At 42.4% G+C, this 25,399-nt stretch overlaps 1 protein-coding gene across 4 annotated transcripts in view; it reads right to left on the bottom strand.

Moving 5' to 3' along the window:
* Positions 1 to 15,401, bottom strand: part of ALMS1 (ALMS1 centrosome and basal body associated protein) — a 74,229-nt gene extending 58,828 nt beyond the window's left edge. For 3 of the 4 annotated variants that reach the window (XM_069797053.1, XM_069797043.1, XM_069797025.1), the window contains exons 1-3: positions 15,282 to 15,401; positions 1,842 to 1,976; positions 76 to 271 (exon numbers count right to left, since the gene is read on the bottom strand). In XM_069797053.1, the coding sequence (XP_069653154.1) occupies positions 76 to 271; positions 1,842 to 1,976; positions 15,282 to 15,329 (379 nt within the window). In that variant the 5' untranslated portion in view covers positions 15,330 to 15,401. The remainder of the gene's footprint in view (positions 1 to 75; positions 272 to 1,841; positions 1,977 to 15,281) is intronic. The other variant, XM_069797034.1, reaches the window with a different exon arrangement.
* Positions 15,402 to 25,399: the final 9,998 nt, after the last annotated feature.

Consider the following 25,399-nt stretch of genomic DNA (forward strand, 5'->3'; position numbering starts at 1 on the left):
GTTAGGGACTGATTTAAAAGGAAAAGTGAAATCCTAAGTGTTTAGCAGTTAAACAAAAGGCATCTTTGAACATACCCAGCAGTAAGCCATGTGCTGTATGTCCAGGAGACTGCCTTCTAGATCCTTCTGCTGAAGGCAACAGTCCTTCCTCCAGCGTAGGGAACTCCGTCAGGTCATTTCTATTGCAAGTCAGGCCAAGCTTTGTCTCCGAGGCAGCAGTTAAATGGCTGGCATCCACTTCTGCTGGAAGTTGATACCATGACTCGATTTCCTAAGAACAGGTGGGAAGAAAAAAAGTGCTCAAGCATCAAGAAAGTTTTAAGACATATATCCAAAGGAAATAAAGACTAAGTTGTGAAACAATGGAATTATTGCTTCTAAATTGCATTTCCTATACAAATACTCAGGTTTTAATGTAAAGGAATTATGATGCACTATGAACTGCTCAAGTCCACAGTCAGTTCTCACTACTGCCTAAGCTGTCATCTCTCTCTCTGATCACCAGCCTTCCATCACTTGTCTGAAACTGAGCTCCATCTCCAAATCCTGCCACTGCAGAAGACTTTTTCCAAACCAGAATGAAATATCTCACTTGGAAAGAAAAATCTTGATAATGACAAATGCTTCAGTAGGATGCTGGGCCAATACAGTTCCTGACACTGCGTAGTAAAGATAGTTTGCATTGTACAACTGGGGATTAAGAAGCAGAACAGTTTCTAATTTGTCTTTAACGAAAGTTTCTAGTTACAGAAATTCTGAGTTCACACAGACAATGCCTGACAACCCTAGCCAATTCTTTGGCATATTTTAAGAAAAAGACTTTCAGTTAATGTTCAAATGGAAAGAAGCATCTTTAGTTCACATAATTCATGGAAGAATTTGCATTGGGATTACTGGGGAAGTAATTAAAGAGACAAATTTTAATTACAGAAAAGGCACAGACCAGTCTTCAGTGCAGAGAATTAAGAATATCAATCATTTATAAGGCAAACCATTATCATCAGTATATATAACTTTCTTGCTTATATTAACATATACGTAATTGAAAGTGTCCCACTGAATTGGTAGAAGTACAGCACTATCCCTACTCAACAGCTGCAAGCTCCTCGTCCACATCAGAATTTTGCTATATGAACTATAATTTTTGCACAAGATTCTTATAATCATTTGGAAATAAAATTTTTTATCAACTCAGTCTTTTCAAAACACCTGTGATCTTACGCAGTTCTCAGAGTAATTAAATATTTGGCAGCATATCCATCAGATAGAACTACTATGACTGTATCACAATGTGAATACAGTTTTCCTTAATCACATATGGAACGCTTCATTAAAACTAAGGTCTAAAAGTAGTCAGATTTCACATGAACTGAAGCATGGCTCTGTACTAACATGTAAATCAGTTATTTTGAGGTAGACAGCTGTGTCATTTTAAGAGGCAGTAGCAGGACCACGATTATAGCAAATTACAACCTGAATACAGATCAAAGATACTGTTGCAAAGAAGAAAACATTACATTAGAAAATATACTAGGTTTATAACCAGAAAACAGAAAGGAGGGGAAGGGGGAGAAAAAAAAAAAATTAAAAATCATTTAACTACTGAGGATTCTGCTTTGAATGACAGATGTCAGAAAGCTTTGTAGCACTTGGATCAGGACTAAATGACTTGTCAGAGTTCACAACAGTCCTGTTTGTCTGCTGTTCCAAGACAGAGAAACGCAGACCTTTACAGGGCAAGGATGGTGGCGATCTAAATTACACAGATAGAGCACTTTGTATTATTTTCAATCACATAATTAACCTGCAACCACAAGCAAAACAAAGCATAGTACAAATACCCGATTAGTGGCAGTTTTCTGACGTATTGCTTCTCCTAGGGAGATCCCACTGGTAACTGATGCCTGGGTTTCGCTACTGCTGCGGCTTAATGATTCTTCGCTCCAGCCACGATGTGGTGGAGTTGTTGCAATAGGCTAAAAGAAACAATATGTGCTTTTAAAACAGAAAATAATTTCTTGGCATTTCAACATACGTATGTATTTATTTAAATAATGAACAATGAAATATATAAAACACTCAAGCCACCCCCAATGCCGAGAGTTGGGTGTCTACCTCAACATACTTAGACAGTGACCTAAATTCCATCCACAGCCCCAAAACTTAACTAAAAGGGGCAGGTTCATTTGCCACGTCAGATCCCAAAAAACAGTAAGCATGCTTGGCTAACGTGCAGAAAATCATTTCCAAGGGCCAGAAATTTATTTCTTATTTCCAACCCATGTAGATGCAGCTCTGAGGAAATCACAGAATACCAAAAAACTCATCACCTTGATCAAAGTCAGGTTCTGGCATTTGTCCTGTCTGGTTGGTTTTTTAATAGTTATTTATTTATTATTTTATTAAAAACAGAAGGTTTTTAATTATATCAATACCGTAAACTAAATTTTAAAGGGCATCTTATATAAATATATTAAAGCAACTCTAGGTCGATTTCTATATTATAATTTAGCAATACCTGACATATATAGAGGGGATGAATTGAAGTTAAATTGGACTTCTGCCTAGAAAAGCAGCTGTAACATTTTTTTTTCCCCACGAGATAACAGAGGAAGCTGTTCTGCAGTCAGAATGAAATTTCTTTTCCATAATATCCCACGCCTGAGGTCACAGCAACTGTAACAGCTTTCTCCAGACAAGACAGCCAGCCAGGTTCAAACACAATGGTATATAATTGTGAAAATAGACATTTCTGGAGCACCAAGGTTCAGCCCAAACAAAAATGTTCCAGGAAAATAGTTAAAAAAGACCTGGAGACTAGCACTGGACAATATCAGGTAATATTATTAATGCAGCAATTTAACATGAAGCCTCAACCAGAAGGACTTGTAGCTCCCCCACCTCTTTAACACCCCTCCCTGTCCTCATCTTCTTCCTCATATCAACTCTAGTTCCAGTTTAACTCACTAATAATTTTTCAAAAAGCCAAGCTACCCTCAGAGGTATTTTTTAGTGACCAAGCCAGGAAATGGCAGGATCTGAAGAACACTGCAGTGCGCCAAGCAGGGGCAGGAGGAAGCTCCCCACAACCTACTCCTGTACTGTGAATTGTGTATCTACTGTCTGGCAGTATCTGGCTGCCATGAGAACTACAATGGCCCATAATATGGGCAAGTGACATGTGAAGGGCAGAAGTAAAAGGTCACAGACTGAGAAAAGGAGAGGGTCAGTGAAAAAGAACCAAGTGATTTCCCAGAAGCCTACCTTCTACATGAATAATTATAATACTTTTGGATATGTGCCTTCAGTTATGAAGTCCTCCAGTGACAACTGGCTTTTTTTTCTTATTTCTTCTTTAAATAGATTTCCTGATAAATTGGTCTAATACTTATTTGGAAATTTCCATTCAGTAGCACAAATCTACCTTGATAGACTGAGCATACCATTTCCAACCTTTACCACAAAAAAAGCAAGCCATGAGAGTTTTCATGAAGACATTAATTACATTCTAAGAGATCAGACACAAGCTTAAAGTCCAGAACACAAACCTGTTTCAATGTAAAAGAAACATGTAAAATTCAGCATTTAAGATTGTTTTCTTTAAATGTAATATTATTACCTACTAGTTTAGCTAAAGTGGCACCTGAATTCTGTTTCATTCTTCTTATGCACTAAAAAGCTGGAAAGGATGTGAATAAAAGCTTAATTTTTTTTTTTAATTTATTACAAGACTGCTAGTCCATATTGGAACTTAAGAAAGGTGAGTTCACTCTTGACTATTTATGGCACCTCACTTGTATGTGATTCTTATACAAAACATAACATCTTCAACCCATCTACAAAAAATAAATTACAGCCATCACAAATGAATCTTTATCCATCTCATGTTCCTAAGAAGCCATTAATTCTGCCACAGAGACAGTGGATCTACAAGTTTCAGAGATAAGCTGAGGAAAGCCCCTTCAATTCTGACTCACCTGTTCAAGGGACACCTGAAATAATCACCCAGTGGCTGGGCTATCATCTACAGAGAGAGAGTTTGGGCCTTCCTTCTAATCCTGAATTATCAGGCATGCAACCTTCCAGTGAACAGCTTATTTTCGACCCTTACTAACTCCAAGAACATGCAAAGCTGAAGGTAGGCTGAACTTCTCTTGCCTTTAAACGTTTGGTCAGGGGACTGCCAAGACCACTGGCAAAGCACCACACAGACTCCCATTAGCTTCAGCCCCAATTCTGCCCATGAGCAACAGGTAACCCTTAAACTCTTCCTCCCTGGAAACTGCAGCCCACTTCACTTGTAAGATGGGATTCTAATTCAAGATTTTTCCTTTTACCCCTTAAACACCCAGTTTTTCCTTTAAAATAAGCCACTTGCTCAAATGTCCGACTGCAAACTAAAGAACATCATTGGGGCAACACCTCTACACTTTTCAGGCAGTTACAAAAACCTCAACTCTGGATAGTAATCTCAAAAATTTTAGCTTCTGGAAGGACAACAATTTCCAGAATTTCAGTACCATATGCCATCTTAAAACCTTCTACAAAACAGCATCACTGAAATAAAGACATGATGTAGCTTTCTATACAGGTCAGCACTGTCAAGTAAATTACTTGGAATGGCAAGAATATTTTTGTCCAAGTTTAAAAAAGCTATAGCACTCAAAAGGAAGATGTTTATTACTGATCACGTGCAAATCACACCTATAAAACTAGGACTCAACCAGGCAGAAACTACTCTTCCAAATTAATTCCCTGCACAAAATAAGTTTGTTTGGGCTTTGTATTGGGACTAAAGGTAATAATTGTAGCCTGTATGCATATATTCAATCCCTATTCCATTTCCCTAGTTCCTATTGTTCATTCTAATTAAGTCATTAAAAGAAGCAGCACTGAAGTGGACTTGACAATAACTCTGAATGCAAAGCATTCAAATAGCTATTTGGTAATTTAATTAAGGCCTATTATTGAAAATTTGGGTTTACAACATGCATCTTCAGAAAAGAGCAATTTTATTAATCCAACTGGAAATCAAAAGCGTTGGGTAAGGGACCCATACTGTGATTAGAAAACAAATTCAAAAAAAAAAAAGTACTGATTTTATTTAGATAGGCTGAGCATAGCTAATTTAAGTGGGTGTTCTAAAAGATATTAGAACAAATGAGTAATGACAGCATTCAAGATCACACAATGAACGAAAGACTAAACAACCAAACTGTGCATGTTAGTCTTCATTCTCCCCTTTAAAATTACCTCCTTCAGCCTATGGTGTGCAATTCCTCTCAAAATCATTTAATTACTTGTATACCTGTCAGCCACTTAAATTATAATCCTTTTTCCATGCTGCAGCAGTTGCATCGCAGACTTCCTTCTCTCTACCCACCAGCATGCCAGAGAAACCACTTCACATGAAGAGAATTCTTCAGTTTCCAAAGACTACTGATTAACTTGCTTTCAGGGAAAAAAAAAAAAAATTGACTGGCAACCTAAAGAAAATATCACCAAGATAATAATTCCATTAAACCTTATAGCCAAACTTTGAATTTGAGCCTTTTCCCCATACAGTTTCAATGTACCTGAGTGACATATTGTCACAACACTGCAAGAAAAACAACATGAAAAACATCATCTGAACAGGTTTCTTCTACCTGTAGCTTCATTTCTTAATCTTTTACCAAAATATTTTATTACAGAATGGGGGGGAAGCACAATTCACTATCAACTAAAGTCAGCAAGAATCTTCCTCGGAGAGAGAATTTAATATGAACAAGTCTTGGGCAAATGGGGATAAAATGAGAGTATAGAAGGATAAAGTACAACTGAGCTTCCACTTTGTGGAAATTTCTCTCTCAGAAATACTTCCTCCTTCCAAATACTCCCTTAGCACTTACAGTTTTCAAAACCCATTCACTTCACATTAGAATTTGGAATAGGTTCAACCAGTCTTATTTTGGGAAAACAGAGCCAAACATGTATCATATGCAGATTTCTCAAGAAGAAATGCTAATGAGTTATGATGCGATTACTACAAATAGCAATATTCTAGAAGATTCAGAGTACAATTATATCCAGAGCTACCAAAGGCTCAAATACTCAGTCACCCAGAAGAGCAGGAAGGAATCAAATTAGTATTACTATCGCTAAGAGCACTTACATAGCGCCTTGCATGTAAAGGCCCAAAAACATTTCATAAACAGTGATTCACAGCACTGCTTTAGAATGTGCATGATAAATATTTATCCTCCTTTTACTAGGCACAGAGAACCTAGTGTACAACAATATGGCAAATCAGCAGCAGAGCTGATTCCCTGAGTAGTCTGATCTGACCATAATGCACATCTCTTACTTGAGGCTCTAAAATTTCATCTGTCTTTGCCTGTAGGTTATGAGAGAAAGTCAAAAAGAAGAACACCTACAGCATCACAAGCCAAGGATATAAGAGCATGAATAAGAACGTGAAATGAGATATTAAAGAAATATTTGTATCACAATTAGGTAACACGATACCCTTTACATGAAATATTAAAATAGGTAAGTAGCTGCTGTCATGGTCACAGTGATGCTATAGCATCATGAACATGAAAAGTGGCCTGCACAGTGGCATACTGTAGAAGAAGGCGGCAAAACTGTAGAGAAAACATATTTAGAGTCAATTCCTGTTAAAACATAATTCAAATGATTTTGCAGTGTGCACCTTTCCAATCTAAACAAGAAGCACACTTCTTTTGTGTTTAAACAAACAGAAAAAAAATATGGCAGAAAAGCAAGAAACACTCATTGTTAGTCTCCCAACTCCATCCAGGTTTACCAGTTCTGATTTCCAGCTGCTGTTTGTAAACGTTTCTTATCAAAATGCCCATAAACTACTGATCTGTCTGCAATGCTGTTGGGGGGTGGGAGGGCAAGGGGATTTGAATTGGGGCAGGTGGAAGGGAGATGAAGCAGGACCCCCCCCAAGAAAGGAATAAACTTATAATTAGTCAGGAATTCTCCACTGAAACATGCTCCTCAGAAAACATCAGTAGCGTTCAACCCAAGAAATCTCATGTGAAAAAAAATTACCATTGATGACTGATTCTCCCAGGAAGGCAACGATCCTGGAAAACCAGCCACCCAATAAGCCAAAAGCTCTACAAATCCAGAAGCAATCCTATTGCTCCACCTTCAGAGCTGCCCACCTAGCAAATGCTCAGTGAAACTAATACATTTACCCATTCCAATACCACTATTTAAATCATTCAACTCTTGCACATCAAAAGAACCATGTCCACACTTCTCTCAAACTGTATTAGTTATACCAATGCATTTCATAAAATCCTCCCAGAAAAACCTAAGACTTCTTTGGAGTTTGCTCTTTCAAAGTTTCCTTCAAAGCAAACAAAAAAATGCAAGTGCTACAAAACTGCATATACCCACAACTGCATACAGCCAAGTTTTATGCTCCAAAATCAAAGAGAATTAAAAGCCAACCATGCCTGAGATACTGAAGTAATAGGAGGACCTTAAGGAAAGATGAACACTTCCTGAAGTCAAATACTTCCCACACAAGTAGGATTCTCCTGCTAGCACCAGAGCTCGATTTGTGTTTTCACATAACAAATGCCCCAGCCCAAAGTGGAAGGGCTTAAGGCCCACACACTCATCAGCTGTAGTTTCTAATGCTTGCGTACGTAAGGCTGTGCCGTGCCTTTAGCAGTGCTCTTCAAAGGAACCTGACACAGCACTGACAAAACACTGTAAAGGAAATAATCTCTCCTTTTCAAAGACAGCCGAGTCACTAGGACCTCATGGGTTAGCAGCTGGAAGGAAGCAAACAGGCAACAGCACATTCTGTTTCATTATTTCATTTTAATCCTCATACCAAAAAAGCAATATTAAAGAAACAGCACAATGGAAGAAATCTGCTACGTATTAGCACTCTGTGTACCACGGTACAGGGTACATAACAAAGCAGCTGCAAGCAAGAAGTTAGGATTTAGTAAATTAATATAATCATCTCTGAGGGCTTCCATGTAATTAAACTCAAATGACATAAATTTAACAAGGTTTTTCTTCCTGAAATCCAATACATCAAAAAAGTTAGCTTTTGCTGCTAAATACATAATGAGAGGAAAAGACAAAAATAAAGCTGAATAACTACAACCACCCCCACATAACACAGTGCCATTAACTTAAATGGTAGGAACAGCAGCTCCTGTTTGGCATCCTTAACTGATGCTACATTTCATAGAAAGAAATATGAACGTTTTTCAGTTTTGAACTGCTGAAAGTTTGAGTATCCAGGCTTAGCTCTCCATACTTTATTCTGACCCACAGACCACTGAAAATATCCCAGTAAAAGTATCATACAATAGAACACAGCACAACACAGAAGAAGATGTAGATAGATATGGGAAAGAAAATTCCCTAGATGAGCAACTCTAACAAACTGATCTTCCCAAAACATCAGAAATACACTATAATTTCTTGTAAACATGTAATTTCATCTCATTTCTCCCTCCTAAAAATCAGAGGTACGTGGCCAGGTTAATTCAGCGTAAATCTGGGTTTCAGTTTCCTTACCCATCTGAACATGCAGCTGCAAATCATCAACCCTTCGAAAATAGGCAGTGGAGTTCAGGACCAACTCTTCCAACATCAGCAAGCATTTACACCAAATTAAGGTGATCACGTAACAGCACTAGAGGTATATCCCGCTCTGAACTTGCCTTTGCTGGATTTCATCTTGCTAACTTCAGGACTTATTTTCCCCCATTTTGTCAAGAACATTTCCAATTCCAATACCATTTTCCAAAGCATTTATCACTTTCCCCAGCACAGCCTTATCTACTTATTTTCTAGGTCTCACCACCTACTAATCATGCAATTCATCAATGAAAATACTTAACAGGAATGAGCCAGGGGAAAACATCAAAAACTGTACCTGAAATGCCTTCCAAACTTGCTGCATATTTTCTTAGTTCATCCCAAGATCAAAAACTCTTCTGAGGTCATGATACAATCATACTCCACCACCCCTTCAGCTACTAGATCACTTACCCTCTCAAAGATGATAATTAAACAGGTTTGAAATCAATTGTCCTTAACAGTCACACTGTGTATTTTCTTAACAATTTATTTCAAGTGGTTCCAAATAGTTTGTTCTAAATTCTTGCATTTCTGTGCTTTTATCACCTACTCCTAGTGGATAAACAAGTGTACAATATAAAAACCACAATTAATGAATAATTAAATAAACATTTTATATTTCAGACAAGCATGTATTTGACTGTCTGTATACACAATTAGTTTTGAATACAGATGCAGAAAAGTCCCCCTCCTACAAACCCCAGGCACATTTGCCGAATAACTGGACCCAAAGGATGCGTGGCTGAAATCCCTTCACAGGAGGTTTCTTCATAGCTACACAACTTGTACTACATACTACAAGGTTCTAGTTTTTGTTTGTCCATTAGTTTATGTTCAAATTGCATGTGCTAATAACTTTTTAAAAATATAAAAAGTTGTCACAAATAATACTGAAAAATCAAGCTTTCCAGCCTGTAGCATGGCTTTCTCCCCTGTCTGAGATGCCTTACAAAGCAAAAGCAAGCTAAGGTGCGAGCTCCCTCCCATCACCTGTACCGACAGTGCAGTGCAAGCCTCATGCCACTTGGAGTCAGCAACCCACTGCTGCAGGGCAAGGTCTTCCCCAGCTGTGGGGAAGGAACAAAGGAACATGGAGAAAGAGGGATGTATTTACCTGTTATAACATGGAATTGATCACTGTGTCCCTGAAGATTAAAGAAACAATTTGGCCAGACCACAAAGAATGTAGGTCCCACTGTCTTAACCTACCTGCTCATTTCATGGCACAATTATCAGCTTGTAATGAATGGTCAAGGAAAAGCAAAGCAACTGTTGTGCAAAAGCACTTCAGAGGCTACATGCAAAGTCAGAATTCCCTTACAGCTACATAAATACGACTGCACTTCACAATAACCCAATAATTTCATTTATTGTGGCTTTATAGTCTGTATCAACCCTACTTTGTGTGTCAGAACACAAAGTTAAAAAAAAAGTCTCATTCAAATGCAGAATAAGTTTTTACATTAGAGATTTTTTTTGGTCAGAAGCCCAGTGCCACAAGTTGTATGAAAATTGTTAGCATTTAAGTCCATCTACGGAAACAAATAACAAAATTCCCATTATCTGCAAATAGTTCAGCACTAGAAGTTCATGTATGAACATACCAGTAAATAATAGAGATTTCAAAAATATTATTCAGAAAAACATAACAATGATTTGGTGCTGTCAGGTATGAGAAACATGAATTATTTAATCTGTACCTTGTTTTTTTTCAATAAGGACTGGTATGCTAGCAATACTTTTCAGACCCACACCATTCCTTCCTGGCATGAAGGCACCACCAACCAGTACATCAGGCACTGTGTAAATTCTGAACTGTTTTATTACTTTCATGAAACAAACATTGGGCTTTAAAATGACCATGAGAGATCAGAACCAGCGCAGCAGATCTCAAATACAAGGGAAGATTCATGACACAGTAAACTGTTGGGGATGTGCTGAAAGCATTCCAGAAAGGTAACCCATATATTTACACAATATGCACTGACACTGCAAAGATTGCTAGCACATCATTTTGAGTCTCTTAAAAATAGTAGTTTCCACTGTCAAGTTTATAACATCAATAGCTTTATGGAGTATCCTAAAATGACAAGTGGAAAATTAATCATTGCTGATCTGCAACAAGTCTGCCTATTTTTTGCTTGGTTTCCTAGGAAAGTAAGGCTTCCAAGGCTGACAGCACTCTCTGTTCCCAGTCACACCTCAGCTGTGGGCATTGTAAGGCAATCTGAAAGCTGATTACAGTAATACACCTTAATGCCTGAAGCAGAAGTTTATTCATGTAATTGCAGTGTAAGTGAGGTTGGAAGAGACCTCTGGAGGTCACCTAGTCCAACCTCCTGCTCAAAGCAGGGCTAACTTCAAGGCTAGAATGGGCTACTCAGCCCCCATCCTTTCAACTTGTGACTATTTCCAAGGATGCAGGCTCCGCCACCTCTGCGCAGCCCTGCTCCACCACTTCACCACCCTCCTCGTGAAAAACTGATTTCCTGGTCTCCAGTTAGAATTTCTCCTTACTGTAACACATCACCACTGCTGCTTGTCCTTTCACCGTACGCCTCCAAGAAGACTCTTCCTCTGCCTTCTCTAAACTCTCCTTCTGGCAGGGAAACACCACTGCCAGATCCTCACCTTCAGCCGCCTCCTCCTCCCCAGGCCAAACAATCCCAGCCTCCACAGCTTCTCCTCATGCACCAAGTGCTCCAGCCCCCTGACAGTCTTGGTGGCCTCCACCAGACTCAGGACACTTTGCTGACCTCTCTCTCGTGCTGGCAGCCCAGAACAGGAGGCAGGATCCAGCTGTGGCCAAAAGGAGAGAATATTCAGTTCCCTCCATCTGCCAGTTATGCTTTTATTAATGCAGCCCAATCTGTGGCTAGCTTTCATTGCTGCAAAGAGTGCACTGTCAACTCGCATTCAACTTGCTGTCCACCAGGTCCTCAGGCTCTTCTCTGAAGGGCCATCAGTCAGTACTGATGTATGGGGATTTTCTCAGTGAGAAAGACTCCGCTTTTTTCATACCTAAAGCTCATGAGCTTCCTCTTGGGCCATTAATCCAGCTTGCCAAGGTCCCTCTGAATGGCAGCCCTGTCCTCCAGCATATCAACCACTCCCTCCAACTTGCTGTCATCCACAAACTCAATGCAAGTGCATTCACCCCATCCACCTGGGTCACCAGTGATAACATCACACAGCATTAGCCCAGGGACTGATCCCGGAGGAACACCACCAGTCAGATTTTGAACAGCTGACTAGCCTAACTGGGTAGTAGTTCTTCAGGTCCTCTTTCCTGCCCTTCTTGAAAAAGAGCATAACATCAGCCTTTTTGCAGTTATTACAGATATCTCCCAGTCCTCACAGCCTTTCAAAGATGATAGAAAGGGGCCTTTCGTGACATCAGCCAGTTCCACCACCCCCTCAGATACCCAAGTCCATAGGGCTGGACTGGGTCTATGTCAGGTTTACCGAAGCAGTCACTTTCTTGAGCCTCCACCACGCCAGGCACTACCTCTCACACACATGCTCTTCTACTAGGCACACGGAACAAGAAGGAAGATCTAAATGAAACTATTTATCCCCTTTTGTTGCAACTGACACTAGATTCCTCTATTAATTCAGAACTAATTATTTTGGGTTTCATAGAAACATAAAATAGCTCAGTTGGAAGGGACCTTGAAAGATCATCCGGTTGAACCTCTTGTGGGAAAGGGAGCCTAGATGAGAGCCTAATTTCCAATTACAAGAACATACTAAATTCCTAACATGTTAGTACTGCTACAGCCACTTCAGCAAGCTAACAGCTAATAATCAAAACTATTAACTTTCCTCCAGGCATCAAACTCTTCTCTACTTATTGCAACTAAAGACAAAATTTAGTTTCACACAACATAGCTTAGCCATCTTATTTTCATTCCTGTGCAAAAATCCCTTAACTGCTTGCTGTCCAAATCATAACTCCAATATGAACACTTAACAGTGTTCCTGAATGCTTTTATGTAATGAGAATGTCAACTACTTCTTTACATTCTCAGCTTTGGACCACTGAAAAAGAACTGAGTATCCCCTGATTTTTAATTATTTCTTTTGTTTGTTTAGATCATACTTACAAGGGCTGTAATTTGTATTGTACTGTCCCCTGAGTTTTAAGAAAATGCTCATTCCTTTTCCACACTAAATTACCATTGAAATAAAGGTACCTCTGTCAGTAGGTACCTTAGTCTGATGTTTATAATTAACTTTAAAAAAGGAAAAAGAAAAATTGCTATTAATGATGGACTTTCTGGAATGTAGCCATCAATTTGCAGCATTTAAGAATGAGAACCAAAAGCTTGATCCTCCTGAATTTTATTGTAATATTTACACTTAGCTAAACATAGAATAAAAAAGTTTGCAGGACAGGGCTTAAATCATCCTCATAATCAAAAATAAACAAAGAGAGGAAACGTACAAAGTATCTTCAGCAATAAAACAAGAAATAGCATAAACAGTAAAAAGCATCACTACGTTGGTTACAGAATTTCTTCTCTTACAGTCTGATGCCAAAAGTTCCATAATGTCTTTGAATTATCATAAACTGGCACTTTGGCTGGAAGATACGGTCCCAGTCTCTCTTCAGTAAGAGAAAGCTTGAGGTAAGAGTTGAGTAGATGTTTCTTAAGCCAGTTTTAACCACAATGAACAGTCCACTGCCTAGCTGCACTGGTTTGCTGTCTGTTGGAATAGGTGACAAAACAACACAGAAGCAATAACAAGTAACCAGGACACAGCAGCACAGGTCACTTCTTTTGACAGGCAAGCTGGGACTTGTTGATTTATATGGCAGTCGTGAAACTACGGCCTTGCATGTTACAAGTTACAAACACAGGTTTTCAGTGTTATTCTCTGTCAATTGAAATTATAGCTAAAATAGTCTCTTGCAACATAAATATACAATAAAGGTGTAAAGCAGCCATACTACAACAGACAGAAGATCTGCCTGGCCTACTATCTATCTGCACCTGCATCCCCTTGACCCATAAGGGCAGCAGTACACTAGCAACAAGCTTGGCTCAGCTCCACCTGGTATTCCCAGAGCTGAGCTCTGGTTGTCAGAGCAGCAATTAAACCACAGTGCAAAACACAGAGAAGGAAGCAATGGCCACTGTAAAACAACAAAACTTGACAACCAAAAAGGATCAAAATCAACTGACCTGTGATGAATACCATGAAGGCAAAACAAGAACCAGGAGGCAAGTTCACTTGTCTATAATGTCACATACAAGTTCGAATCATAAAGTTCACTGTGAAATTTGTCTGTAAATCAGCATTCAAATGAACTTCCTTTCTACTTAAATATATACAAGAATACACAGTAGTGCAAGAACCGTCCCTTCTATCCTGTGACAAACCAGCCTTCCTGAATACATACAGTGAAGGTCCTTCAGCAGAAGGTTTCTGGAAACCGAATTCAGACTACGCTATCTTGAGTTCCCATATCCACATCTTCGTTAAGGCCGGACTTGCCTTTAACATGTCAGTTTCATTCACATGGCTGTTTCCAGTCTTTGTTTTAGTTTCTATTATTTTTCCTGATAAGATTGAAACCTGTACCGAGACATGGTTCTTTGCAGGGAATGTTTGTAAAAATTGATATGGCACCTATCACTGGTTGTCACTTGGCTGTTGCACCTCCAAGTTCCTTCAGAGCTCTGGGATGAAGCTCTGGAGTGATCGCCATCTTGTAACTTTTCATTTTGCGTTTTTCTCTTACACCTTTCTTACATGGAACTGTGGATGTAACATCCATAAACATCTCCAGACCCAAGTGTCCAACATCAGCTGTTCATATACCCTGCACGAAGATGCCTCCGAACAATTTGCAAGAGTCAGAACTTGTGCAGGTGCTATAAGCCCTTTACACTTCTGGAAACCACTATGAGAACAGTGAGACACTTAAGACCAGATGCCAGAACAGTGCAACACCACAGGAAGGAAGCTTCCCCATGCTCTCACAAAGGGCAAGTTCAGGAAGATGTTGATTCCAGAACACGGGGGTGGCAGGATGTGATGGGACACCTACAACCTCCAGAAATCTCTTCCTCATCTCCAGCATTGACAGGAACACAGCAAAGTGCACAGAGCCATGTATGAGCCCTTCTAGGGCATGAATGGCTCCATGGAGCCACTCCAGCCACACTGGCCCTGACTTCCCAGGAGGGTTAGTGACCAAGCCAGCTGGGCAGAATAAGGCACAAAGGAAAGAGGACAATTACACACACACACTCTCTTCCCAGGAGAGGAGGAGGAATCAGGCCAGTTACAGCCACCCTCCTCCCAGGGGAGAATGCAGGGGATGGAAAGGGATCAGACTGGTCACAGCCTCCCTTTTCTCCGGGGCTGGAGAAGGGGGGGGGGGGCTTAGGTCAGTTGCATCCCCCCTTTTTTTCTGGGGCAGAAGAATCAGCCAGCGATAGCCCCTTCCCGGGGCAGGAGATGAGATCAGGTCAGTTTCCCCGGCGGAAAAGGAGCAACATGAGTGAACCAGCCTGTCACACACAACCCCCCACACAAGGCCGGAGGCAGGGTGAGGGGCTGCTCAGAGCCGCTACCACCTCCCTGCCACGTTGCCCCCAAAGGTGGCCTGCCCGAACCCCACCGCAGACCCCCATACTCACAGGAACCCGCTCCTCCTCCTCCTTCTCCTCCTCTTCTCCCGACTCCATAGCAGCAGACAGACCGGCAGACCCTTTTCTCCTCACAGCGGCCGCCCCGGGGCTGGCGGGCCGGCGCGAACCCGCCCCGCCCTGCTGCGCATGCGCCGCCGCCCTGCCAACCCGCCCCGTCGTTAAGGCCTCGCTCCCGCCCCGCGCATGCGTCGGCGCCCCCCCCCGCCCGTCGCGCGCCGCCGGTGGCCGTTGGAGGGCGGGGCGGGGCGGGGCGGGGCGGGCGCCGCCGAGCGGCGGCTGAGGGAGCGCGAGCTGGCGTTTTGGCGCGCAGAGCGGCGGCGCAGTGCCCGGATGGGAACGGTGCGGGGTGGGTCTCCACACACACAAACCGGCCCTTCAGCCCCAACCCCTCTTCCCTCCGGGCTCTCAGAGCTGCGCGCTGGGTCCGAGCGATCTGGAAGTAGGCGCACACTGAGGGGAAGTTTCTGTAAGCGGGAGGTTTTTCGAATGAGCGTGGTGGCTGCGTGCTTTTCCTGTGACAGGGAGCGGTTTCCCTTGCTCTTCTGTGCCAGTCCACTTGTTGAGGGGTGATAGCTGACCATGGCGAGCTTTGGGGCTCGGTGATGAGCATACCTTAAAATCTGGCGGCTGACATTTTGAGAGTGTTGGTGTTACCAGGGAACGAGATGCGATTTTCCTAGGTGGGAAGTTCGTTCAGCTTACTCAAAACTCTCCACCTGGAGAGGTGGTCTGTCTGTGGCGGTATGTCAGGGACCATTTTCCCAGTCAGGTTGGCAAAAGGGCTGGTCTCGAGTCTGGGGGAGACACTGCTGCCTGGGCAGGCAGGGAAGTTGAGATGAACCTCTGCAAGGACCCCTTTAGGCCTGGGTGTCAGTGGGCTCCCTGCAATCGTTCATTGCTTCCGTTCGGGTGCCATGAAGGAAGGAGGAGCTCCACTTTTCCCCTGACACAGCCTTAATCCCCTCCCTGAGGCATTCAGTACAAGTACTAACATTTTATGTTTCAGCTGGTTGTCAGCAGGGGCAAGGAAGGAATTTCCCCCTAAAATCATGATCGTCCAGCTGTATTCTATTTACTTATATGTCCTCTAAAGGACCAAGAACAGATGACAGTTGAAGCCAGGGCAGCAGAAGATGCAGATCATTGATCTGGTACGCTACTGACAGTCCTTCCCCCACGGCTCGAGAGGTATGGAGGAGTGAGAGGAGTCTCCAGGGTCATTGACTGCCACTTCACGATCTGTGTTTCACAGACAGAACATCATTTAATCTTTCATAAGGTTATTGAGCTCCTTCTCAAAAGCAATTAAGCTTTCCTGGTGTTGTTATAAGCAATATATCCAGCTGTCCATATGAATATAGCTCCAGACTGTCCACCTCGCTGCATATAAGACAATAACTGCACCAGTTTTCATTCTCTAGTAAGCAGAGGGAAGCTGAAGTAGACTGAAAAATAAAGGCACTTCCATAATATTTTCTGTCTCCTGAGTTATTTATTCTCCTCGTAGCAGTTATCTGCCATGTAACCAGCGTAACATCTCCCAAAAGGCAGCGTATGTTCAGTTTCATCTGCGTTGATTCTGCAGTGAATTGGGTGTTATTTTTCAGCACTAGATAAATCAGAACACTAAAGCACGTCAAGGCAAACATTCCTTAAAATAATTAAAATGCTGACAAGAAAATGCAGCCTTATATCTGAACCCATCTCCTATTACAAATGCAATTAAATTTGCTGGTCTCAGCCTATCCTTGTCCTCGTTTATGCACATGCCCAAAAATCATCACCTAATAATTTACAAGTGAGGCTTAAGAAAATAACACATATCGGGCTGTGTGCCTGGGGTGACTGGGTGAGGAAGAGAAGAGGCAGCAATAAAAAAGTAAATACTGCTGCAAGAAGCAGCAATTCCACGCTTGCTTTCCCTGGGAGGTACAAGGAATAGCCTGCTTGATTTCAGTGCCATTTTCCCCTAATTACAGCGGTGCAAGGGAGAACAGAATTTAGCCCGTATGTTGTAGCGCTAATAACAGTTCCAAATGTCATCTGTGAGAAAGCTTGCCATTTGCTTTTCTCTGCTGCAAGTGACTGAAGGGCTCCTCTTGTCATACAATACAGAAATTCTGTCATTCCCTTTATTTTTAGAAGAGCAATTCACAGGCAGAGAGGGGAGGAGGAAGGGTTTTTCTGAATGTTTATCACTTACACATCATACAGGAAGCTGTTCACATTCTTTATTAATTTTCTAACAATATCCAGAGACTTACTCAGTCTGAGATGTAATATGCTAAAATCCTTTCCAATAAAATGTCACTTGAAATGAAAATCAGAGAGGAATTTTTTAAAAGCCCATCACTGTGGAAGATTTTCAGAGAGCACCAGGCCTGACCAGCCCTGCCTGGTTCAGCTTCCCCCAAAACTCAGTAAAGCCCAAGGGTTTTTAAAGGTGAAATATAATGTATTAAAATACAGTGATTGATTAATGTGCTAATTCCAGAGGAGACTATAAAATACAGGTGTCCCTCATGACTGCAAATATCTTGGAAAAAGGAATATTTAAACAAATCAGGTCCTGGCTTGTGCCAATGACACATTAATAGCAAAGCTTTTGACATGGGGATTCTTTCAATTGAGAGCCAAAGCACCCAGGCGACAGAGGAGTCTGGATATGACCTCAGTGGAAGTGTTTAATAAAAGCAGATATACAGTACTGTGAATATTACGACCTCTTAGTTAAGAGTCTCTGTCCCTTACCACAACTGATGGTACCAGGCAGCCTGAGAGGATAAAAAGTGATCTATGAATGGTTGTGATACCCTCAGCTACTGCACTTTTTAACCGACCTCTTGGCACGCCAGCGAAATACTAAACAGTTTTTCAAGTATTTTGCTGAAGATCTAATTGAGTTTCCAGGCTGTCAGATTTGGATGCACTGAGGTAGTTGGAAACTCATAATTATTGGGATCTGGTCAACAGGATTCTTCAGCTGTTCTGGAAAATCTCAGCTATTTCAGTGTTTGCGTATTTCAGTATCAGGTATCTCAAGAACACTTACAGCTGACGGAGCCAGCTCTGCTCTGTCTTTTCCTGGTTTGTGATCGAAAAAATTTATGTGGTTCAGTGGGAGAGACCCAGGTAGTCTCTTCGTCTAGTCTTGGTTAAAAAAATGTGAGGGAAAAAGCAAGGGAGTGAAGATAAAGTGTGTCAGTGGGCAGAAGGGTGGGCAGCACGGAGAAAGAAAGTGCTCGTACATGAGACTGATTAGGTAGGTGATTCAATTAGTGAAAGGGCAGTGGGAGTGCTCTGTTAAAAGAAGAGCTGAAATGTGTATGTATTAGTGCAAATGAAGGAGTTCAAATTGCAGATGCAGGACATGAAACCAGGTATTAGGAATAACGATGATAATAATGAGTTAGAGCTCATGACTAGAGCACAGGCACCAAAGAGTCAGTGCTGCTCGGGGAAGATGGAAATAAATGTATGAATGGGGAGGCTGTGCTACCTGCCGTGGTTTACTAGGCTGGAGAAATAGGAGCTGGAACGGGTGGAACAGAACCAGTGTAGGTCAACATGACTTTGAGGAAAGCTGGAAGAAGATTTTTCTCCTTGCTGTCTGCAGTAGCGCTAACAATCTGCCATGATTACTGAAATACTGTCAGAGAAAGCAGGAGGGTTTATTAGCTGATTCTGTCTAAATCAGATTGAGGGATAAACAGAATCTGGGCTTAACTGCTGTTTCCAATCTCAAAAGAGCAAATCAGGATTAAACAGAGAAAACTGTTTAACGAGCTAAAATGATCTGAGGGACTTGGGCCCAGCACTACTCCGCCAAACCTCAGGCACCTAACTGGGGTATTTAAGTTGGGACAACGGTCGCCTCACAGTCCCTAATTAGGTGTAGGATCACAGAACAGTTTGGGTTGGAAGGGACCTTAAAGATCATCTAGTTCCAACCCCCCTGCCATGGCCAGGGACACCTTCCACTAGAGCAGGTTGGTCAAAGCCCCATCCAAGCTGGCCTTGAACACTGCCAGGGATGGGGCATCCACAACTTCTCTGGGCAACCTGGTCCAGTGTCCCACCACCGTCATCATAAAAAACTGATGCAGCATGCCTAAGATCCACTCTCTGAGGGTACGTGGTTCCTTCCAGTGACCCCAGAAGGTGCCCAGGATAACTAAACACCTAAGTTAGGTACTCTGGTAAGATGCCCAAAATTAGGTTAAACAGACCCAAGTTTTGGGGACCCGAACATGGAGAAAGCTTGAAATTTCTTTCTGTCAAAGGTACGCAAGTTGCTTAAAATTTTATTCCATAAACAGGGAGGGAAACCCTGGGTCAAAAGGCTCCGGACCTGGGCGAAAAACAACCTCAGCGAGAGTCCTGGGAATAAACAGGGATGCTAAGAGAGTGATCAAGAGGACTCATCACCAAAGAAAGCTTTATCGTAGGGGTCAGAAAGCTTAGGATGCAGGTAGGAGTGTGAAAGGGTAAGCTGGGGTGAGAAAAAGAACCCCAATGCCTTCCTCCCAAAGAGTGAGGAAGCTGAGCCCCCGATTTCAAGCAAAAGGAGAACATTTTAGTCAGCCTTTCTCCAGTGACCCAAAGTAGGCTGATACCGCTGCTGCAAAGTGTGCTGTTTATTGCCATCCCAACCGACAAGCAGACAGTGCAGCTCCTGCAAGTATCACAGTCACAGATTCAGGACTGGTGTCTTGACTCACATCTTATGCAATCCTTCTCCTCACCAGGAAGCGAGAAAGAACCTATTAAATCTGCCCACACAGCGTCTCTAATGCCTGAGCTGAAAGTGGTAGGAAATTATGATAGATGTATGGAGCCCTTCCCCAGGTTTCAGGCAAATCAGGGGAAAGTTCCTTCGGAAAAATGTACAGCTAATGGATATTCCAGCTGCGATAATGTTTGGAGGTCTAAGTCTTTCTTTAATTAAATCAGAGGTTTACGACTGAACGCTTACATTTCTGGTAGGAGTCTGTAGGGAGTAGCCTTTGAATTGGTAAATCAGCTGCCTGAATAAACCACTTGTCAAGCTAAAACGTTACGTTCTTGGAGTTATGTGCTAGGTTTAAACAAGAAAATAAGTAAGTGAATTTAGTGGGGATGAAAAATGACAAACTGGCAGTGCTGGAAACTGGAGTCTTTCCTTTACCCACAGGTTCAGGTCAGTTCCTGCAGTACACTTTCTGTCTGTGCCATCCCATCAGCATGCTTCTGCTCTGACAGCAGAATTGTTTGCACTCCATCACCCATTCAGACCTTGCTTTCTCTGCTGCATGGGGCTGCCAGAAATACATTCATCTCTGCTAATTGTACTGGTGGCTTCGGACACAAGCTTCGGACCTGGTTGTGCCAGGGCTACCTAGTTCTTCAGACTGATCTCCCTGATAAAATCTCTAGTAGCATCAGGGCTCTGAGGCTGTGCCTGTGGAAGCCGAGACATCTGTTTTATGCTTAAAATGTGGAGGAGTCTATCAAAGTTTTCAATCTGTCTTCTTCAGTAGCAGACTCCTGAATCTGTCCACCAAACCAATGCCCTCACGCCTTGGCATTCTGAATCACGGACCAAGGGTGAAGTTCAGCTGACAGATGACGTAAACCTGAGTTTAAGTCTCTACACAGAGGTTTCTACATGTGGCTTGTGTGTTTAAACCCCTCTACAATTGGTGGCAATGCAGGATGGAATGCAGTTGCCTAAAAATAGCATCTAGTTCAGTCCAAGGTACTTCCACATCTGCCTGGAGCTGGGGCGGGGGGGGGGGAGAAGTCCCTCACCCTTCTGCAATAGCAGTTTTCAGTGATTCCTGAGGCATTCAACTGCCAAAACATGGGTATCTCCTCTAGGGTCACTTGAATCACTCCTACACTTCACTGTGCTCAACTCTTGTTACCTATCCACCGGCATCTAGTGCCATCTGAGATGTAGCAGAGTGCCCAAGGTGTACATGCAGAGCTGGTACATCCGACACCAGACCTATGGGAGACCTGTGCCCTTGTGGAAATGGAGATGTGATACCACTGGGCATCTCAAGTAGCACTCAATGCCCATGTTTGGGCAACAGAATTGATCCTCAGATTTTAATGGACCGTAAAGGGAGCTTAGACACCTCATTCAAATGCAGGTGTTCGCATGTTCCCATGCTCCTGTTTCAGGAGCCCCAGTCTTGTACTTGCAACTCTTAGTCAACTTTCACACTCTTGAGAGAAGCCACACACTCAATACTCTCAAGACATTATTTTCTCTGATGGCAATTTCTGAAGCAACCTGCTTTCTTTCAGCATTGACCATAAACCCACAGTCAGCTTTTCCATGATGTCCAGATGACCAGTGTTAATGAATTGTCTTCTGTGCTGAGCCATCTCACCTCTATCTTGTCTCCACTCTTCAGTCTCTTCTACCTTTGACTCTTCTGTCCTTCTTTCCCACTGCAAGGTTGTCCACTCTTAGCTCATCCCTGATACCAGTTCTCTGCTCCCATGTTCAGACTGCAGAGTGTTCGGGGTGGATAAGCAGCATGGCAGTTATCTAAAGTTATATTCCTACAGTACAGACTTCTGATCTGAACTCAGGTGTGTAAACTCCCTTCCTAATCTGTGGGGAAAAATCATACTCTTCTAGGGCATGAGTCAGCTGATCTGTTTTAGATCTCTATTTTAGGATGAGATGAAGCATGCCCTTAAAGTTTCTGTTCTTCTGTGTTGACTTTAAAGCGAACCCAGGGTGACTTGCTCAAATGGAGGTATCTGTGCTATGAAAGTCTATCTTTGGTCTGATGAATCGCAACAACGAAGAGCAAGGGTGACTTCATCCATGATATAGTCATTCTTTTGAATGGATTCACTCAACCTCAAGTTCTGCTACCTGGCTAATACACTGTTAGACTCTTGCACTGTTCAGTCCTTGAGGTTCCCTTTCTTCTTTGCTTGCTTCTCTCCCAGGACAGCATCTTGCCTAATACTCCAAGATTTATGGACAACATATGTTGTGACCCTTCCCTACCTCTGTGCTCCCTGCCCTCCATCTGCCTTTCATGCTTCTCCTCCACAGTCACCAATGTAAGAGTTTCTTGATCATCCCCACATTTGCCTCAAATATCTCACCTGTCTCGTTTGCACTCACTTTTATCCCATCCCCTACTCTGTCTCTACACCCTCATTCTTGGCTGCTAATTTCTCCTCACAGTACGCTCATGCTTTAGGTTCTGTCATCTCCAAAAACCTCCACTCTGACACCTGTTTGCCACCTCCATTCCTTCCCCACCTTGCCTTCTCTCTCTACTTCTAAGCTCATTGTACACACTGAACAATTGCTGCCACAGACTTAGAGAGTAGTTAAGGGCTGGAAGGGACTTAGCAGATCCAACTAGACCAGGTTGCTCAGGACTTTGTCCAGTGAAGTTCCGAATATCTCCAAGGATGGACATACCAAACTTATCTTGGATTCTTCCAGAGTCCATCCCTTTCAATACCTAAGAAATGCTCATTCCAGAGTCCCTCATGACTTCTTTAAAGTTAAATCGCAAAACCAATACTTCATCCTCACCTTCCCTGACCTGTCAATCAATTCCAGAAGTTACACTGACCTTCCTGAAGTCTTGTCTTTCTCTGGCATCTTTCTATTTCTCCAGTGGATCCTTCAGTATGGACTTTGGAGAATATTTCTCTTCTCGCTCCTGGGCTCTCTGTGTAGGTCTCACAGAGCTCTATATGCTGTGTGCTATACAGTCTCCTTGTTACAACTCCTCTGGGAGAATCTCATAGACACAGACCCAGGTACTGCCTCTGTGATGGCAACTCGCAGTTCCAGCCCTTTTACTCCACCTGCCCTCCTCAGTCTGGAGCAGAAGCCCAGCCTGGGTTTGGTATCCTCATATTATGGATGTCAATTCAAGCTCTGAATGGCTTCTGCCAGCCCTCCTCTACTTTTCTTAGCAGGCTATCACTCAGACCTTGCATTTGGGCCCCACCTTTAACTTGGGTCTTCCTCTTGGTCCCTTCACTCAAGCTGTCTAAATGTCTCTGACTCTTTCCACCTGAAGGCTCTGAGATACAGCCACCCACATGCAGCCATCTCCCATCCCAAATGCCGTGATATCCCTTTCTCTGGACTTCACAGCCTAACCCCACCTGTACTTACCCAAGCAGTGGCTGCAAAACCTAAAATTTTGCTGCTAGTGCCCTGCGTCCTCTGTCTCCCTCCTCTCCGTTGCCTCTAACTCGAAGGCTTGCTCTTCATTTTCAAGGCCTTTTTTACTTACTCTCACCTTTCATCAGCATCAGGAAGCCAGCTCGCTCTGCCAGCGGTGCCAGCCTTCATCCCCTCTGGGCTAGCGTGCAGACAAGCACCTTCATGCTCTTTCCCATGGCACAGCCCGCGTTTTGCTGCGATTCCTGCAAAAAGCTGCCTAAACAGACTACTGGGGTGCTGAGCTGACTTCCCGTCATGCTGGCTGACATTGTATCATTGTTTTCTTGCTTTCCTCCATCTGTCTGTTTCCATCTGTTATATCTTGCCTTATCCTTAGACCGTAGCCTTTGCGAGACAGGGACTGTCCTTTTTATTTCTGTGTCTGTGCAGCGTGGTACAGCATGGCCCTTGCCTGTGAGTCAGGCTAAAAGACACTTTAATGATAAATGTTCCATAAAATAATAGTTTATTTTATTGAACCCACAGCAATGGCTGCCTAGCCTTCGACTCTCACGAGAAAGAAGAGAGGCCTTGAATTTGTACAAGACTTGACCACCCCAGATCCTCTTCAGGGGTAACAGGAGACTACCTCAGTTTTAACCATCTCATCATCCTTAAATTACTTCTGTTGTAATCATAAACCTCCGAAGGAAGACTAATAACATGCAACTGTAGTTCATTTTCAGACTTGGCTAAGAAAAGGCTGTAACCAGACTGAGCAATTTTAATTTAAGCAAATTAAGGATTTAAATTTAGCATGGTAACTAAAATCCTACGAATCATAAACCATCACCCCATGTTAACTGCATGATCATCTTCTTCTCATAGATTGATGTTGTAGAGCATTCTTATTTCTTGGTTCCTGACCGGTCAAAAATCATTGTTACACTATTAGTCATGCAATAAATGTCTGGGAACTTACAATGCTTAACATTCTGTTTCTTTCTTACTTCATGGAAGGGTGGGGTTTTTATTACTTTACTATTAAAGTACAGTACAGTACTATTTTTGGATAGAAACCTTTAAAATTAACTGAGTTTTTATACTTTGTAAAAATAAGAGACCTACATAGAAACTGTCTATTTAAATGCTCATTCTTCAATTTAATATGGGGTACCAGAAGCAGTAAAAGATTTTGCTCTTAATCATATTAATGAACTTGATTATTTTAGGAATACATGCTGCCAAGCAAGTTATCTATTTTAGAATGTAACAGCATCAGAAATTAAATGTAGCAATTAAAAGAAAACGTGTGGCAAATAACAGATATAGAAAAGTTTTCACAGGTGGGATGGTAGGGCAGGGGGAGAATAGTATGAAAGCAACACAGTCCCAGGTATGTTTTGTAGGATCCAGTTGTCCCAGTTGGTCATTCCCAGTACAATCAAGAAGGAAACAGGATTTCCTTGAACAGAAATTAGGATTGTGTTATCAGTAGATGTTTTCTACATGGGCCCCCTTTGTTTTTTTAGTTTTGATACATACCCCAGAAACTTTTCAGATTCTGGATACAGATTCACTCTGGGGAAATCTAATAATAAAAAGAAATATTTATGACTTGTCATTGTAAAAGCCTCAGCCTGAAACAAAGTGCTAGGCACTGTCCAAGTGGAGGAAGGAGATCTTTGCTATACAGAGTTACCCACCAAAGACTGAGACAAGAAATAATTACCAAAACTGCACCATGGTGGGGACCGTCATCTCTTTGGGGGCTTTGGCTGTTGAAAAATCCCGTCAACCTTTGCTTCACCACCAACCGACTGGAAGTACCTTCCTCCGCAGTTCCCATCGCGAGAGCAGTTGTGAACTCTTCCTAATCATCCTCACAAATTCCTCCCCCGGCTCCTCTTTGCCACAGGTCACCCGTGCGTTGGAGATAACAGGTTCTCGTGGAGGACGGAGC

This window comes from Haliaeetus albicilla, chromosome 1, assembly GCF_947461875.1.
Source record: "Haliaeetus albicilla chromosome 1, bHalAlb1.1, whole genome shotgun sequence".
Lineage (NCBI taxonomy): Eukaryota > Metazoa > Chordata > Aves > Accipitriformes > Accipitridae > Haliaeetus > Haliaeetus albicilla.